Source organism: Magnolia sinica, chromosome 14 (assembly GCF_029962835.1).
Source record: "Magnolia sinica isolate HGM2019 chromosome 14, MsV1, whole genome shotgun sequence".
Taxonomy (NCBI): Eukaryota; Viridiplantae; Streptophyta; class Magnoliopsida; order Magnoliales; family Magnoliaceae; genus Magnolia; species Magnolia sinica.
The window spans coordinates 47,421,999-47,440,322 of NC_080586.1; the positions used below are offsets into that span (position 1 = coordinate 47,421,999).

Sequence of the window (18,324 nt, forward strand, 5' to 3'; positions counted from 1 at the left end):
TCAGGTGGATCACACCACAGGAAAACAATAGTGATTGGATATCCACCATTAAAATCCTCCTAAGGCCCATTGTACTGTTTATTTGACATCCAATCTGTTGATTACGTCATACATACCCATATGAAGGGAAAAAAGAAAGATCAACTTGATCCAAAACTTTTATGGCCTCCAAAAAGTTTTTAATGGTCTATATTCATTTAACACTGTTTCCTGTAATGTGGTCCACTTGAGATTTTGATATATCTCATTTTTTGTCTAATACCATAAAATGATCTAGAATAATAGATGGACGGAATGGATGAAACACATACATCATGGTGGGGCCCAAAGAGCACTGACCATCAGCCTTTAGATGATGGCAAGGGAGTAGCGAGTCCGTTTCCGAGGGACGCGGATTGCGTACTACCCCCGCCCGTCTCTACCTCCGAACGGGCAAGTATGTGGGCAGGCTCACCGTGGCGTATCTGTACATCCAAGCTGTTAATCTCTTTTCTCAGATTATTTTAAAGCATCAAAACAAAAATAGACAGATCCAACGATGAAGAGGACAGCACCAAATAATAAACTTAGTTGCATTAAAATGAATAAAGCATTAAATGTCCGCTGCATTAAATGCAAGATTCATCTGTAGTGTGGTTCATTTGATAGTTGTATCTGCCTCATTTTTGTTTTGATGCCTTAAAATAATATGAGAAAAGGCATAGGCGGCTTGGATGTAGATACATCATGGTGGGCCTACCCACAGATCTAACCGTTCGGAGCTCGGGACGGGCGGGGGTAGTACGCAATCCTCGTCCGTTTCCCGGACGGACAACTTGGTGGGCCCACATAGCTTCCGCTGGAGGAACTTGTAGCCGGTAACAAGGGCATTTTAGTCAATTAAAAAATTGGGGGAGCTTTAGGTAATTCTGCAATTTGGTGTTTGGGTCACTCTACCCTTGTTTTTATCTCTTTTCTACTCTCTTTGCTCCGAGAAAACGGAAGACCTTTCGCTTCCGTCTCTCCTCCTTCCAGACTCTTCTAATCTTCCGATCTAACGCCTGTAAAAACCAGATCCCCTCTCAGGCCTTCACCTTTTATTCCCTTTCTTTCCCCCCAACGAAACTAGGGTTTCCTCCTCTTTCTCTTCTTCCCGCTGCCATTTTCTACAATCTCATCTCGCCGTCCGTTTAATTCCGGATGGCGATCGGCAAATCATCGGAGGGCACGGACGATGAGTTCGTGCTGCGATCAGGAGCGCGGTCCCGCCTCAAGCGCGAGTTTGCCTTCGCGGTGCGGGCCCAAGCCGAATTCGCGGACCTGACCGGTCGGACTCGATCGATGAAGGTCTACAGCAATCTTTCTCGCGATAGAGTTTCTACGGTTTCGGGCAATAAGAAACTCAAGACCTCTGATGCTGCCGAGGCATCGAAGATTGATTCTGGGGAAAATCAGCCCAGGAATGGTTCTGGATTAGATAATGCCATCGTTGTTGAAGATATTGGTGGAATTGGATTGAATGGCGAGAATGGAGTTTCAACGGATTTGGGCAGTAAGAAACTCAGGACGTCCAATGCTGCTGAGGATCGGAATATTGATTTGAACGAAATTCAGGTCGATGATGGTTCCGGTGTTGAGGACACTAACGGATTTGGATCAAATTGTGAGGAACAAAATGGTTCAATGGAGGAGAATACTACTGCTCCGACGTCTCCTCCTCCAACAAAGAGGTTTACTCGTTCAGCATTGAAAGGTAATCCAGATCTAATGGAAATTTCGACGGAGGTGGCTGCAGCAAGTGGAAGGCCTGTCAAGTCAAGTGATGCAATGCTCCTTGATCTTAATACTTGCAAGAATGAGGCGAGTGAAACGGATGGTAAGAAAGTGGCCAATGCAGTTCAGCGGTCAAAATCAAATGACGGGAGTGAAATGGATGATAAGAAAGTGGTCAATGCAGTTCACCGGTCAAAATCGGCTCCAAAGAAGATGGAATTGAAGATGTCTAAGAAGATTGCATCGACCAAGTCCCCATCAAATGTTTCAGAGCTGCTTGCAACTGGGTTGCTTGAAGGACTTCCTGTCAAGTACAGTCTTGGCGGCAATAAGGTACTTCCCAGAGAGAGAAATGCTGAGGGAATTCAGATGAGGAGAGATTGAAGAGGTTAATTGTAGTGCCAGTGCCTTTATCCAGCACACATATTGAGATCTGGGCCACTCATTGGGTTGGTCCAAGCCTGAGCATGCCCAGGCTAAAAGATCAATCCAGCCCACACATCAGGTGGGCTGCATGTGGATCATGAATGCAGAATTTTGGTCATCCCTTTTCTAACCATCCTCTTACTTTATCATACATGTTTGGCCCATTTGAAGAATAGGCACCTGGATGATTTTTTTGGCCAGTGAATGGTCGTGGTGGAACCCAACTGATGAGTAGTAGGGATCTTGCAGACTGTGTCAGATTGGCACATGTGCCATGAATTGCCTCTCCATTCCCATGGGAATTGCAGTAGCAATTCTCTTTGGAAGTTGCCATTTTCATTTTTTTAAAATCCAAGAAATCTTTTTTTTTTTTTTTTTTTGCTGACTTGTGTTCTTGTATCATAGGAAGGACTTCAAGGAACGATAAAAGATGGCATGATCTTGTGTTTTTGTGCTTCTTGCAAGGGGTCCAAAGTGAGTGGTGTTTCTTTGATGTGGGTAAATATTTTGTAATGTTTCATGTTAAGAAAATGAGAATGAGTTCTTGACTTCTTCATGAGTCTAGGTTGTTCCGGCCAATCAATTTGAGCAGCATGCTGGTAGCCTAAGGAAACATCCATCACCACATATTTACTTCGAAAATGGTAAAACCATTCGTGATGTGTTGAATGCATGCAAAACTGTGCCTTTGGACATGTTGGAGGTAACGATCCAAAGCACCGCTCGTACACCACCTGTGGCTGTCAAAGAGGCTACCACTTGTCAGAAGTGCGAAGGTGAGCAAGATATTAGTAAGTTGGTATTGGTGAGGATTTGCATTGTTGTTTGGTGTTTACTCTGCCATTGAAGTTGAAGCATGTTGGAACATATAGTTCTGCATAATCTGATCATTTGATTTTTCAATCTCCAGAGCCATTTCATCCATCACGGGATGGGCCATCGTTGTTAATGTGCAATAAATGCCTGGAATTAGAACAACCAGAAGCAAGTCCAGCTGATGAGATGGATGATAGTGCCGGGTATGCCTTGTCTTTGATTTATCTCTCATAGTTTCTACATCTCTTTCATCCATGTATGCTGTTGGGGGATTGGGGCTCTGTTTGGATTGGCACGAGCTTCATATCTTCTTTTGGTTCTCACACACAAGCGTGCGTACATGGACACACATATTGAATGATGACTAATTTTGTTATAAAGGAAAAATGAGGGGATACAATATTTAGGGAGCAATGAAGACTAATCATAATTGGCTCTCCTTCACTCCCTCTTTTGCAAGGGAATCATTAATCTTGTTCGCATCCTTCGATGCATTTGAGAATACAACTCCCAATTGAGAGAAAACACTCCAATATTGGAGATAATAAAGTTAATCTCCAAGGAGCTGAATCCTCAGACTAGGTCCACTTAATGACACTGAAGTTAATCATCTTCAATTTCACATCTCCCAAAAAGGGTTTCGAGAAGATATTGAACCCTTGGTAGAGTGCAAGGGCCTTGCTTTGTTGGATCCTACCTCAGCATAAGGCATTGATAGTGCCAACAAAATCTAGATGAAAGACGAGAAAGATGTTGTGATGGATGAGTATCTAGATGAGGAAGGATAGACTTAAAATGAATTTGTTCAAGGGAATTTAGTAGCACCAATAGGTAATAAGATGCATCAGAAAGTGGGCTTCGATGGTTTGGCCATGTGCAATGGAGACCTAGAACTGCACCTATTAGAAGTGAGTTTGTTTAGGTTGAAGGCTCTAAAAGGTCAAGGGGAAGGCCCAAAATGATGTGGGCAATTTGGTTTTAAGAAAAGATTTGATGACCTCTGGTTTAATTGAGAACGTGGTCCTTGATAAAGTGAATGGTGGAATAGGTTTCTTGTGGCCGACCCTAATTTGTTGGGACAAGGCTTAGATGACGACGACAATGTCAACGACACGAAAGATAATAATAATTCCTTTGTTTCATTTACAACGAATTGCCTCTTTTGAGGAGTGCTTGACTATGAAACCCAAGCATTAACACTCTAGAGTCTTCTTCAAGGATGACTTGACCAAGAACTATAACTAACACTAACCATAATCATAACTCAATCTTTATCTCTTCCAATTCCCCTGGAATAGAATCCCCAATCTCAACATCCCAAAAGAATGAGCTTAATCAAGCCTCGGAGATGAGCTGATTGGATCGTGCAAATTAGTGAGTTGTGTGGTGGCCATTTAGTTTTCTTCTCTCATCTAGGCTAGGAAGGGAACTCAGTTGACTCTCTAGCTCAAGCGGGTGTGTGGCCCCTCTCTCATCTTTGGGGATTCTTAACCTCTTTTGTATTTTCACCTTGATGTCATTCTTAATAGAACTTGATGGAAAAAAGCTTGACATGCATTTTCTTGTCCAAATTGCTAATGTTTCATTTAAGATGAACAATCCTAAATTTGCGATAGATTCTACATGTGGGATAAGGCTTAGATGATAATGAGCTTCTAAATGTGGTTTATCCTATAATAATAACGTACTGTATGCAATAATTATAATGTGGTGAATACCAAAATTATAGCACACAGTAGTTGATTTTCTTAACATGCATTTTTTTTTTCTTTCTGCATCTTTATTTTCTGTTAGTAAGTTGGGATTTTCAAAGAGGAAGATGCTTTCAACATCGAATATATCTCTAAGCTCCTAACACTGAGCACTTTAATGGTGCAACATTTCATGCCAAACCTATTGGAATTTGTATGTGTAGAAGCTAGCCATTACGAAGCAAACAAAAGAAAAAGAAAAAGAAACAAATGGTTTCTTGGGCTTCAAACTGTTACCAATGGGAATTTCTTTTCAAGTGCTTCCTTGCACCTAATAATAGGAAACAGGTTGTACTTATGGAATCCATTTCCTCTAGAGACTCTTTCCAAGGTATTAAAAAATGGTTACGTAACGGGCATTACACAATGTTAACGGTTCGGGCCATTACATGTCATGGGAACATAATAGTTGGTTTGTAAGGATTTAAGAAAAGTGAAGAAGAAAAGGAGAAGATCAAGAGAGAGAGAGAGAGTTTTGAGAGAAGCTTTTGGTGTGTTAAGGCAATAACCCCCCCCACACCTTTTATCATAAGGCTGAGAATACAGAACCATACTCAGCAGGAGCATACAACACTATATATAGACACCCCCCCCCCCAGAACCATACTCAGCAGGAGCATACAACACTATATATTTAAACCCCCCCCCCCCCCCCCTAAAAAAAGACACAAACACGCTACCAAAAACAATGCCTGAAACACGTAATGAGAGGGAAAGAAGGTGATTGAACAATTCTAGGTTTTGTTAATAGAACTGACAGATAATAGACTGAGGGGAAAACTAGGAACATGTAAAATTGATGACAAATGCATAGAAGAAGAAAGCTTGATGGAACGGGTTCTAGATACAAGAGTTTGATTTTCATCAGTAATAGTAACAAAATGTGACTGATTTGGAGGAAAGATAAGAGCTAAACTGATGAGATTTACTAGTCATATGGGAAGTGGCTCTAGTGTCAATGATCCAAGGAGAGAGGAAGATGACACATGAAGAGCAATACCTGACTGGGCCATTGGGCTATAATGGCTCTGGAAGACCTCTCAAACATGAAGTCGCACCAATGGATCATAGGCCTCATGAGACAAAAGAACAGACTCACCCATGAAGGACTTCTCTACTGCAGTCGGTTGTGGAGTCTTCTTGGAGCTGGTGAGTTATTGCTAATGACAGACTTGCCGGCCCAAGATGGACGACTAATAAGATCCCAACATCTTTCAATGGAGTGATTTATGCCTTCACAATGTGTATAGGTACGAGGTCCGATACATCTGCGTCCGCGTCTACCGCAGCCACGACTACCATGGCTGTTACGATTAGTGTTATGGCCCTTGCTTTGGTTAATCGATCCCCTCTCACGTCCACGCCCTTACGCACTCCATGTTGGAGCTCTAGAACTATGGGTAAAAAACGCTAGTCCCTAGTAGCATATGTAGATTGATAAGGCGGAACGGATGTAGAGGTGGATGAGGTATCGACCCCCTGACACATAATATAGATAGCTGTTAGAGGAGGAAGATGGTCCATAACTATAATCTGCTTTTAAATACTATAATAATCAGAGTTGAGACCAGAGAGAGAAACTGCATTATTTGAGTTTCTTCACGTTGCTTCCATGCATGTTCATAATCCATGTTACAATGGGAAGGGAGAGGATGAAAAAGATCCAACTCATCCCACATACCATGAAGAGCTGAAAAGTACTCTCTGTAGGGATTTTGAATCCTGTTGAAATTTTCTGATGTTTGAGGTCAATTGAAAGATTCTGGATACATTATGTGCTTTTAAATACATATCATGAAGGGTGTCCCATATCCCTTTTGTTGAGTTAAGGAACATGACAAAATTGTGTACAGCAGGTTTCATACTAGTAAGTAGGCAAGCCACGACTTGGTAGTTTTTCTTGGCCCAAGTCTTGAAGTTTTCATCTGTAGAATTTGGTGCTTTATCCAAGAGATAAGAGTGTCTATCTCTTCCTCAAAACAACTTCACAGATTGAGCCCACTACAAGTAGTTATTACCATTTAACTTTACTATTGTGATTGAAAAGGGATGGGGTTTTGAAGATCCCAAACCAGAGCTCGAACTAATCTTGTCCTCCACATGGGCCCACAAAGACAAACTCAAAGGGTAGATCACTCAAAGAGGCATAAGGGATAGAAACAACAACCATTTCACAGAAAACTGAGATCTATATGGTGGCCTAGAGGTCCAGAAGCAGCAAGGACCAAGAGATGACTGAAACGAACATCACCAACACTTCACAAGAGAACACCGTGAGCTCTGGTGTATGTTTAAACCCACCAAGGCCCAAAACCGGCACTACCAATCCACGTTTTGGCATCACAATCCCACCAAATCCATTCCTCAGTCTAAAATAGCACATTGAGTAGATAAAGACAATGGATCCGTCTCACCATGTGAAAAAAAGCACAAAAAATAGCTACCAATTTGAGTATATTGACAAAAGTCGGAAATTTGGGGGTTTTCTACCAAATGTGAAAACTAGCTCAAACATACCTTAAATGATCTCAAAAAATTTTGTAAAAATCACCATAAACTTTTAAAATTGACATGTGTTAAATCATATCCTTCTCGATAAGAAACAAGCTATATAAACCGTACATATGCTAATGCTAGTCGTACGGATGCTAACGTTAGCAGATTCCTTAGGAACTAATCAACTCAAAGATTCATGCTCTGATACTAAGTTGGTTTGTGAGGATTTAAGAAGAGAAATGAGGAAGAAAAGGAGAAGATCAAGAGAAAGGTGTGAGAGACGATAGAGTTTTGAGAGAAAAGCTTTTTGTGTGTTAGGGTAGGAATCCCCCCACACCTTTTATTATGAGGCTAAGAATAGAGAACCATACTTCGTAGGAGCATACAACACCTACATATATGCGCACACACCCCAAAAGACACAAATATACACAACTATTTTTATAATAATAGCCCATTCTAAAAAAATTGGACCGTAAGAATCCATTATGGTTGTATGGAGTTATAAGGGTTAGTACTGATCATGTGATGGCTGTTATGGGGTCATAACAGTCTATTACGGCCTAGTGTAATGACCCAGGGCCGTTATGCACAATGTTTACATTTATCGGCCCAAAAAAATTGAGAAAGAAACAATTCTATTTTTCAGAGGAAAAAAAAGCGTTCCTGTGATGGAAACTCTTCTTCTTCTTTGTATTCTTTCTTCTTAATCTTATTTACAATCTCTCTCTCTCTCTCTCTCTCTCTCTCCCTCCCTCCCTCCCTCTCTTTCGTCTTTTAAAAAAAGCATAACAGGTAATGTGTCTTCATTTTAGCGAAGCTTTAAAAAAGGGACTTATATGATTTCTGGGGGCATACGACGCTTGTTGCACTTGCACTCATAAATGCATGTGGCATAAATTAAATCAAAGTAAATCAATTAAAATGTGGGACCCATTGTTGCTAAGTCATAGTCCCAAAGTTAGATTGTTTGAATGATCCTCCAAATCAGCGGAATGAGTCAAATGCATAGGGATTTAAATTGGCAGAATGAGTGCCATAGATTGCATGAATTTGGGTTCGATTTGGGGCATTCGAGTGGTCCTCCAAATCAGCAACACTATTCATCCGAATTCGTTTTTATTTTTTCTTGTAATTACTTAGGGGGTTTGATGTCAAATGATTAAGGATATGGACTAGTGGATAAGTGCTATATATTGCATGAATTTGGGGCCAATTTGGGGGCTTTGAGGGGTCCCCCAAATCAGCGACATTATTCATCTAAATTTAATTTCATTTTTTAAAAATTACTTGGGGGAAAATGTCAAATGCTTAGGGATATGCATTAATGGGATTAGTGCTATAGATTGCATGAATTTCGGGACGATTTCACTGACTGGTGCCTGCCCCTTTATTTGTACTACAAGGCTTTCTTAGCCATAAGATTCATTGAAGGTGGAGATAAAAATATTTTTTTTAACTTTTAGTGCATCTTGTGACTAGAAAAGCCCTGTACCGCAAATAGCAGTGCAGTTGCCTTTAGGTGATCAGTTCCCTATCAGCCAAATAGAGAATGTGAAATTGAAATTTAAGTTAGCTATATTTTATGCACATGCCAATTAGTTCATCCTTGCACGAATTTGCAAATTCTGTTACCTATGCCAGTTAGTTTGTTGTTACAGACTATTTGCAAATTTGAAGAGCATATATATTTTTGCACATGGGTTACCTCAGGTTATCAGAGCCGCCACTGATGCCGAAGTCCTCTAAGAGTATCTCAAAACATATCTCATCAGAAAAGAAGCCTGGCCAGGGGAAGTTAACTAGAAAGTACAAATTTTGTCCTTTGTTGATTTACTTATTTTCTGATGTTGTTCATTTATCATTTTGTTAGCTAGTTATTAAAGCTTTTGTTACTTTTGAATCTGCTTTCTTAAGGGATCTCCGACTCCATAAGCTGGTCTTTATGGAAGATGTGCTACCTGATGGAACTGAAGTGGCTTATTATGTGCGTGGACAGGTGCATGATGACAATGACTCATCCAGTTATTCTCATTTCCACTGGAGTTCTATATTAGTGCCTTTTGACTAATTAAGAAATTAACCATTGTTGTGCAGAGATTGCTTGAGGGTTACAAAATGGGGAATGGAATATTCTGTAGTTGTTGCAACAGTGAGGTACATCTGATTGCTTTATACATTTGAGTTCTTGAAATGTTCCACTACAGACCTTAAACTTTAAAGATTTAATGGGCAGGTCAGTCCCTCACAGTTTGAAGCTCATGCTGGTTGTGCTTCTAGGCGGAAACCGTGAGTTACTGCTTCAATTTTTGGTTCCTTAGTCCTGCACTCTCGAATATTTGGGTGACCTTTCCTTTTGTGTTTTGCCAGTTACCTACACATCTACACCTCCAATGGGGTGTCTCTTCATGAATTGTCGGTGTCCCTGTCTAAAGTTCAGAAGCTTTCTGCCAGTGACAATGATGACCTTTGCACAATATGTGCAGATTTTGGAGATCTTCTGCTTTGTGATGGATGCCCCAGGGCCTTTCACCAGGGTAAATGCTTTTCCCTCATGTTAATGATTGCTTACCTTTCTATATTGAATGCTATTCATCAACTTCTTTCTCATTTATTTTTGGTTTTATAAACTGGTAAGAGCTTATTTGTTAAATGAGGGATGATTTAGAGCTGTTGCTATTTATAGATTGGTGAACCTAGAAGTTCAAGAATTGGATATGTTTATGCCATGTTGATGATACAAAAATCCTATCAGCTGTAATCCATCCCAGACCAATGTATGTTTTATTTCCCTGCTCCAGAGTTAGAAAGTGAAAAATAAAAATAACAGACGAAACACTGTTAAACTGTAATTGATATTTGAGTTTCATAGAATTTGAATTGATAGCCATGGTTTAAAATTTAAAATGCTTTACCATATTATTTAGTTGCATCTGTCAGGATTAACTTTCTTCCAAGTTAGAATTTGAATTGACACATTTTTTTTTTTGGAAATCATTCCCGTTAGTTTCCTAGGATGCTTGGTGTCCAGAAATGGCAGATGATTTAGTTTGATACGATATCAGTAATCTTGATACTTGCCCTCGATTTGGCTACTCTAAAATTTGACTCCGCTGAGCTTACTTTATGACCTCTGTATGTGTGTGTGTGGAAGGAAAATCTGAAATAAAAACACAAGGTATCATTTGGGTTCCTTTTCAGTGCTTAAGTGTTCTGATCATTATCAGAATTTTCAATAAAGCCTTAGAACCTTCATCAGTAAAAGAGACTTAAAGTGTGGATCATCACTAGAAATTTCAGTGCCGAAGTTTTTTTGTTTTTTTTAATATCATCAGCAGAATTGGCAGTGCTCAAGTGTTCTGATTATAAATTGTTAATCGTCACTAGAATTGTTTTGACCTTAGACCCTTATTCAATAAATCCTAACATTTGAATCTAGACTTGAAACCTGAAAAATAATCTCGTACTAGACTGACTCGAACATCCAAAATTACTGAAGATTTTAAATGAAAAGTGTAAAACAGATTAATATTAGCTGACTCTTGAAAATTATTGAATTGGTGAATTGTTTGAGTCATGATTGAGTAATTTTGACTGAATTGCATCAAGTTTTTGTGATAGGATGTGGTAAGAGAGAGTTTCTTTCGACTTAAGATGGTCACTGAATCACAAAAAAGCTTGGCAAAACTTGGCTAGGTCATGTTCTTTCTTTGTACAGAACAAGTCTTCCATCTTTTTAACTCAGTTTTGCTCAAGAGCAATGTCTTATGCATACGTATTGCACATGTATCACCATCACACCCTTGCGGATGCAGAAATATTGTGGGAAACATTGGGAAATATTGGGTGTTGCAATATGAGGGAAACATTAGGGAAACTTTTGGAAAATGGTGGATTTTTAAGCAAAACTTCAGGAGATTTTAAAGACAAATGATTACAAAACCATGCCACACATTACCCCCAACAAAAAAAAAAAAAACTAGGCATAATAGTTTCCCATTGTTTATGGGGTTAAAAGTTAAAAACTATGTGCCGTTGTACAAAGCTAACTATGCTCCAAAATTCCCCATGGTTGTGCTTTTTCACCAAATTTGTGTTCTGATGTGAAACAACTCAAGTTGTTAAAACATAATAGAGAACCCCAAAAAACTCGTGCTTTAATTTTTTTTGTACTTTCACTGATTTATGCTGGTTTCAGTCTAAATATCACAATTATCACCCAAATATCAAGGAAATATTGGCAACATATCGCAAACATAAGCATGATATTTGTGAAATATTGAAATATTGCAATGTAACAACATAAAAGGTATTTTTTGTGATACCCCTTGCTTTCTATCGGTGATGTGTTATACAGACCATATCGGCCAATACCGTTGATAGATCAAACACTGCTCAAAAGTAGGTCGACTAGGGTTAGTAATGAGTCCATTTGGGGAGTTTTCTGACCTTTAATCTGCTATCTACAATGTGGGTATTTTATTATTTTATTTTTTTGGCAATTTGGTGAAATATTTTGTAGTAGATAGCAGCTATGATGATTGAGTGCCCAATAGAGGCTATTTTAAATGGCTTTGGAATAATGTTTTATCCTCGGAATGAAGGGGGCTACATACACATACACATACACATCACAAGCGTCTGCAAACAATCATTGCATTTGTAATTTAAGCAATTGGATGGCAATTCCAATGTAACCAATGTTTTAAATATCGTTATTGTGTAATGTATTGCACCCTAGGGATACGGATAAATATTGGTTATTCCATGGGATATATCGGTTGTGTCACGTAATGTATTGTTGTTGTTGGAAAACATGGGAGCATTGGGAAATTGGTTGAGTTTTTCAATGAAACTTCAGGGATTGTTGAAAAAGACATCAATATACGCTTAGAAATTAAAACATTACAAACAAAAGTGCACATAATAAGGGTTTCCTTTGTATCGGGGTCCTAATATATGCGCTTTTCAACTGAACTGATGTAAGTATATTCAAAGTCTATTCATATAATTTATAAACGTTGGAAGACAATCCGTAAGAGAATGTGTGGGCTTTTGAATCTCTATTGGCTCTAAGAGAATGCTTTGGGACGATGTTGGAAATGGATGGTTAGTTAACTTTGCTGGAAGTTGTTGAATACGCTAGGATTCAAGTGAGAATTGACAAGACGTGGGAAGGTAGGAAAAGTATCAAAGTACCCTACATAAAGTTGAACGGGGCTGCATCATTGTGAAGTATGAGGAAGAACAACTCATTGACTACCCAATCATTGGGGCCAAGTTCACCTTTAATCACTTTGGGCATTGATTAATGCTTAAATTGAAGCTGGTTAAAGGGAAGATCGATTGGGCAAAGTCTAAAGTGATGTTTGATGCTATCCAATGCTTAGATAAGAAGGAAGAGGAACATTGGCTTTCTGAAGATGAAGAAATGGAGAGATGCGGAAAATTGAGCTAGGGAGGCACCTTCTCTAGTAAGAGATCAATGGACAGAGATCACAAGCAGTGTGGTTGAAAGAAGGTGACAGAAATGCCCAGTACTTCCATGCCATAGCTAGTGCAAGGAGTACTAACATGATTAACAACCTCATGGTTAAGCTTTGTTAGAGTATAAGGGAAATAGGGAATCAATGAAGCAATTGTTAATTTCTACTCTCTCTGCTGTCCGACAAGTGCTGGCCTAGGCCTAGATTGGACAATTTACCATTTGACCACATTGATAATTAAGAAGCGGCTTGGTTAGGAAGAGCATTTGTAGAGGTGTGTCCAAGCCATTAAAAGTCTTGGAAGGGATAAAGCTCTGGGATCAGATGGATACCCTATTGTGTTCTTCCAGGTGTTCTAGGAGTAGGTAAGCATGGACATTCTTCCTCTCATAGCGGAATTCTTTGATGGAGGAAGATTATTAAAGAACACAGGAGCATCATTCATTGCCTTCATACTCAAACGTGAGGGTGTGCCAAATGCTTGAGTGACTTTCGGCCCATCAGTCTAATAGGAGGTCCATACAAATCCTTGTGAAATTCTTACTTCTAGACCAAGAAAGGTTATTGGAGGAATTATTTCGAAGAATCAAGAGGTGTTCATCTTCGGAAGGCAAATACTCGATGGGAATCTAATAACAAAAGGCTAGGGAAGTGAATATCATGTGCAAACTAGACGTGGAAAAGGCATATGACTTTATTTTGAATTTCCTTCAATACTTAATGAGTTGCATGGGCTATGGAGTTAATGAAGGGAGTGGGCTTGGTGATGTAAAAGTTTTGCTCATTTTTCAATTCTCATCAATGGATCCCCAAGGAACTTCTTCAAGAGCTGTAGGGTATCTCTGTTTCTTTTTATCATCTTGGTATAAAGCCTTAAGCAAACAATTGGCTAGGAGTGATGAGGGCCTTATCAAGTGGTGCATGATTGTGCCGACTAATCTCGAAATCATGGGAGTTACAGTTCATTGACGATACCTTTCTGTTCTATGATGGAATTGGCCCATGCAGCAAAAATTGCGGGGGATATTCAGGAGACATGTTAAGGTCAGGGGGTCTTGTCATGTTTTGCTTCTAGCTTTTGGATGACTTTCAGTGAGTTTTTATTATAGTTTTGATGACTGTGATCAAGATTAAGAAGTAATAGTGCTGGATTGCATGTTACTTGAGGGGTTTGTTAGGGGATATAGTAGGGCTGTTTACAGCAAAAAGGAAAGATATTTTATTTTTTCATTTGGATAACTGCCTTATGGGATTTTTCGCTTACATTAACCCTTGTAAGTTGTAACTTCTGTCCTCATCCAATGTTAATGTGGATCTAGTGGATTTTTAAGATATTTGGATCCCTGAAATTTCACTTATAGCTGCCGGTGTTGTTCTCTCATAATGTCAGTAATCGCTTCAACAATAGCAAAATTAATGTTGTTTTCATGTTGGTTTAAGTTATATAAAAGGATTCTTTACTGCCTGAAGAAATCAGACGGCTTTCTTTTATTAGTTGGACAATTGTCTTGTGGGATTTTGGGTTACAAATTTACAATAAACCTTTGACTTCCTTTTCTCCTTGATCTATTGGATTTTATAAGGTATTTTGATTGCTAAAATTTCAGTTGTGGCTTGTAGTTTGCACTTATGCTACATTCATAGTATAATGAGTGCTTGAAGGGCAGCACAATTAAGTTGGTTCACCTGAAGGAATGGGCAAGATTGATCTGCACCTTCAATTTGCAGTTTATCTTGTCATATTTTCTGGTGCAAATGAGGATCTGATGAGAATCTGTGATGTTTTTTGAGATGTTTAAACCAGCATCCTGGGTTGAGAACAACCTCGGGAAAGATTTTCGTGTCTGAGTGGAGGAAAGAACTTTATGTTTAACCCCTGTGAAAGTCGATAACATGGAAATTACATGGGGGGATCCGTCTCATGGAGGTTGGGTTTCACTATTTATGAAATCAGGAATTTTATGTGATGTTTGAGGTAGATTGCAATCTTATTCTCCAAAATTCAAATTTCATTGTCAATGTAGCTAGGGAAAAGTGAGTAGATTGTTTTCATGTGTTTTCCAATCTCTGTGTCGATGCATGTTTACATTTTCTCCATCGATAGTTTCTGTATTTATCAATGAAAGATCCTAGTAACACAATTATTTAATTTATTATTATTTATTATAATTTAAGTTATAGTTAGTTCTCTAAACCCAACTGTGAGTTAAGAGAGAACATTTTATGCAAACATTAAATTGTTTGGTTTGAGAAGGTTTTCGTTAAATTGGTAACCTAACCAATTATTTAGAATGCTAACTTCTACAAGAGAAATTATAAGGTACTTCCATCAGTAACATCAGCTTACTGTACTGCAAAATTTTCCCGTTGTGTCATACGTGTAGGATATCCAAGATGTGTAAATGACCGGTCTCACCATGAAGATCACCCCTCATGAAAATTAGGCTGATCGCTCATCAGGCAGGCCAAACATTGACATCAATGAATGGTGAACCACCTGACTCAACATCCAGGTATCACCTACCTGATGACTGGATCTACCTGATTTTCATGGCGGATGATCTTCTTGATGGGTTGATGATGTAGGACAACTAACAACTTGCTCTAAAAGCTCGAATTAATAGAGTAAGGTGAATTATTCCCTTTATCTCATAGCCTAGGCCCCACATCGCATGGTTTAGGACCTCGGCTACCCCACTCGAGCTCGGTGTGAAAATGCCCTTGCATTAATCACCCCCGGTGAGGAGTCTCGAACACGAGACCTCCCGCTCTGATACCACTTTGATGCAGGGCAATTTATCACTTACTCTAAAAGCTCAAACTGATAGAGCATGACAAATTAATTCCTTTATCTCATAGCCCAGGCCCCACATTGTATGGGTTAGGACCTCAGCCGAACCCCCCTCGTGGGCCCCACATCACATGCGTACCACCTCACACGAGCCACCCACCTCACATGGGCCGCCCAACCCGAGTGTCCCGGCATCCCACAGGCTACCCCAGCCCGGTGTGAAAATGCCCTTGTATTAGTTAACCTTCTTCATGGCCATACGTCCTACTCAAGTGACACCCTTGAGGGGAAAAAATGTGCTGTTAAGTAAGCTTATGGTGCTGAGGGCACTTCATGATTATTTTTCTCATTGTGGTTGTATCCAATGTAACAGTTGTAACTTCTGCTCCCCCGTTACTTTTCAGATGTGTGTTAACTTTTATGCCTTGCATGTTTTACATCAGTACTTGAAATGTAGATGACTTAATGGGGTAAGGTAACCTAAAATTTGTCTATGGGAGGGTTGTTTCTTTAACTCTCTTATGCGCACACCTAAACTACTAGTCATATATATAGATAAGTTTTAGTTCAGTGTCTTCTCAATCATTCTGATTCCTCATCTTTTTGACCTTTCTGGGCAATTATTATTTTTTCCTTCTAGTGCTATACATTGGTCAGTGTTTATTTTCTGCTTTTGGTTTTTTCCTTGTTTTTCATTTTGTATTTCCATATTTTGTAGTTCAGTAAGCCCCTTATGTAATATAGCTAGCTGTCCTTTCTGTTTATACTGTTTGTTGTATACTCTTGAACTTTGATCCCCAAAAGCATCCTTAAATGATTATGTTTGTTTGCTATTTGCATTTGCTGGCAACTGTTACTCTGATGCTGCTTTTTTATTTTGCATTTAAATTTTCCTGCTGCAGATTGTGTGGGACTGTCAACCGTTCCTCATGGTGATTGGTACTGTTCATATTGCAAAACTATGTTTGAAAGAGAAAAATTTGCAGAACGTAATGCTAATGCCTTGGCAGCTGGGAGGGTTTTAGGAGTGGATCCTATAGAACAGATATCTAAGCGATGCATTCGTATTGTCAAAACATCACAAGCTGATGTTACCGTCTGTGTTTTATGCAGGTGGGCTACTGTATGGTTGCTAACTACGATAAATTTGGTAGTCCTATGAATTGGGGTTTTAGTTTTTCTGATGTCCTTTACTATATTTCTGATATTGATCCTTTGTATCTATGTGCTATTTTTACCCGGGCACAGCATTAGGTACTGCTCAGGTATAACCATTGTTCTGAGTATCCCTGATATATTGATAATATCCCTGATATTATCGTTATTTCCTGCTTGGCAATACAGATAACGCTGGTAGTGATACTGATAACACTGGTCATATAAAAATTCTATGCATCGGCGATATATTGCTAGGTATTGCTGGTGTATCGATATCGCCAATGTATTGCTGATATTTTTGACTGTGTAGATTCCAAGTGTCGCTTGTATCACCAGTTATCGGTGAATATTTTGATAAGATCGCTAAAAAAAACTGTTTATTAAAAAAATTCCAATTTTTTTTTTTTTTAAATTTAAAAATTTGGGCGCATGGTTTTATGATGAAATGCATGTTTGTATGTGTGCGTTTGTATGCATGGATGTGTGCGCGTGCATGTGTGTGCGTGTGTGCATGCATGCATGGGTGGATGGATGGATGGATGGATCATGCATGTGTGTTTCTATGTATGCATGCATGGATGGATGGTTGGATGAATCCACCATTTATCCCATGTTTCCCCAATGTTTCCCCGAGTCAACAATACATGCTTTTAGGCCCCATTAAAGGGATACTTTTTTTAAAAAAAATAAAATTAATTCCTAAATATTCATGTAGACACCTTTTACGCTATTATTTGATTATTAAGTATGCAAATATGTGTATCTTAGCATCTCCTGGATTATCATTGAAAATGTCCACCATATTCCCCATGTTTCTCGAATGTTTCTTGAGTCAGCGTTATATGCTTTCAGACCTCTGTTAAAGAGAAAACTATTATGCTTGCATATTTATTTGCAATTATTTGATTCATAAATATGCAAGCATGTATTTTAGCTTCTTTTGAAGTTTTATTGAGAAATTCCACAATTTCCTTGTGTTTTCCCAATGTTTCCCTCAATCAGTGATACATTTCTGGGTATCAGCATTAATATCAGCGGTTATTCGGCAGATATTGATGTCTTTCTGTATCCCCAGCCAAGGATACATGTAATGATACTGATACTATGAACATTATATATTATATACTTCAAAATGAAGCACTGGAAATGGGCATGGCCTCCATTTCATAGTGTTTGGGTAACATAGGCTGTGGCAATTCATGTTCGGTTTTTGTATTCTTCGCTTACCATTTTCGGTTCCGATCCTAAATTCAGCAATGATCTGCTTCTCAGTTACTCTTTCCTTTTGATTTTAGTATATGTTTACATTTGTCCAATGTTTTGCATTCAGATGCCATGATTTCAGCAAAGCAAAATTTGGTCCACGCACAGTTCTTCTCTGTGATCAAGTATTCTTTCTGTTCATTTTATGCTCAACTTTTGTTTACTTTTCCTGAGTTACTTATTTGCCTGTTTTCATCTCACTCATGCATAGATTCTCTTGGAATAATTTCTTTTAACAGTGTGAGAAGGAATATCATGTTGGCTGTTTGAAGGAGCATAAAATGGCAGATCTAAAGGTGAAGACTTTGCATAATCTTTTACCTTGTTTTCCATTTTAAGCTGTTCAATGTGACCCAACACTTTCTTTTTTTTTGTTTTTGCTTTC

The 18,324-nt window shown here is 38.9% G+C and overlaps 1 protein-coding gene across 2 annotated transcripts in view; it reads left to right on the forward strand.

Moving 5' to 3' along the window:
* Positions 1-924: 924 nt before the first annotated feature.
* Positions 925-18,324, forward strand: part of LOC131225332 (uncharacterized) — a 46,145-nt gene continuing 28,745 nt past the window's right edge. Inside the window, exons 1-12 of one of the 2 annotated variants that reach the window (XM_058220854.1) lie at positions 925-2,085; positions 2,584-2,652; positions 2,744-2,969; positions 3,089-3,197; positions 8,955-9,050; positions 9,159-9,240; positions 9,339-9,398; positions 9,478-9,530; positions 9,612-9,778; positions 16,421-16,631; positions 18,007-18,064; positions 18,179-18,235. In XM_058220854.1, the coding sequence (XP_058076837.1) occupies positions 1,180-2,085; positions 2,584-2,652; positions 2,744-2,969; positions 3,089-3,197; positions 8,955-9,050; positions 9,159-9,240; positions 9,339-9,398; positions 9,478-9,530; positions 9,612-9,778; positions 16,421-16,631; positions 18,007-18,064; positions 18,179-18,235 (2,094 nt within the window). In that variant the 5' untranslated portion in view covers positions 925-1,179. The remainder of the gene's footprint in view (positions 2,086-2,583; positions 2,653-2,743; positions 2,970-3,088; positions 3,198-8,954; positions 9,051-9,158; positions 9,241-9,338; positions 9,399-9,477; positions 9,531-9,611; positions 9,779-16,420; positions 16,632-18,006; positions 18,065-18,178; positions 18,236-18,324) is intronic. The other variant, XM_058220855.1, reaches the window with a different exon arrangement.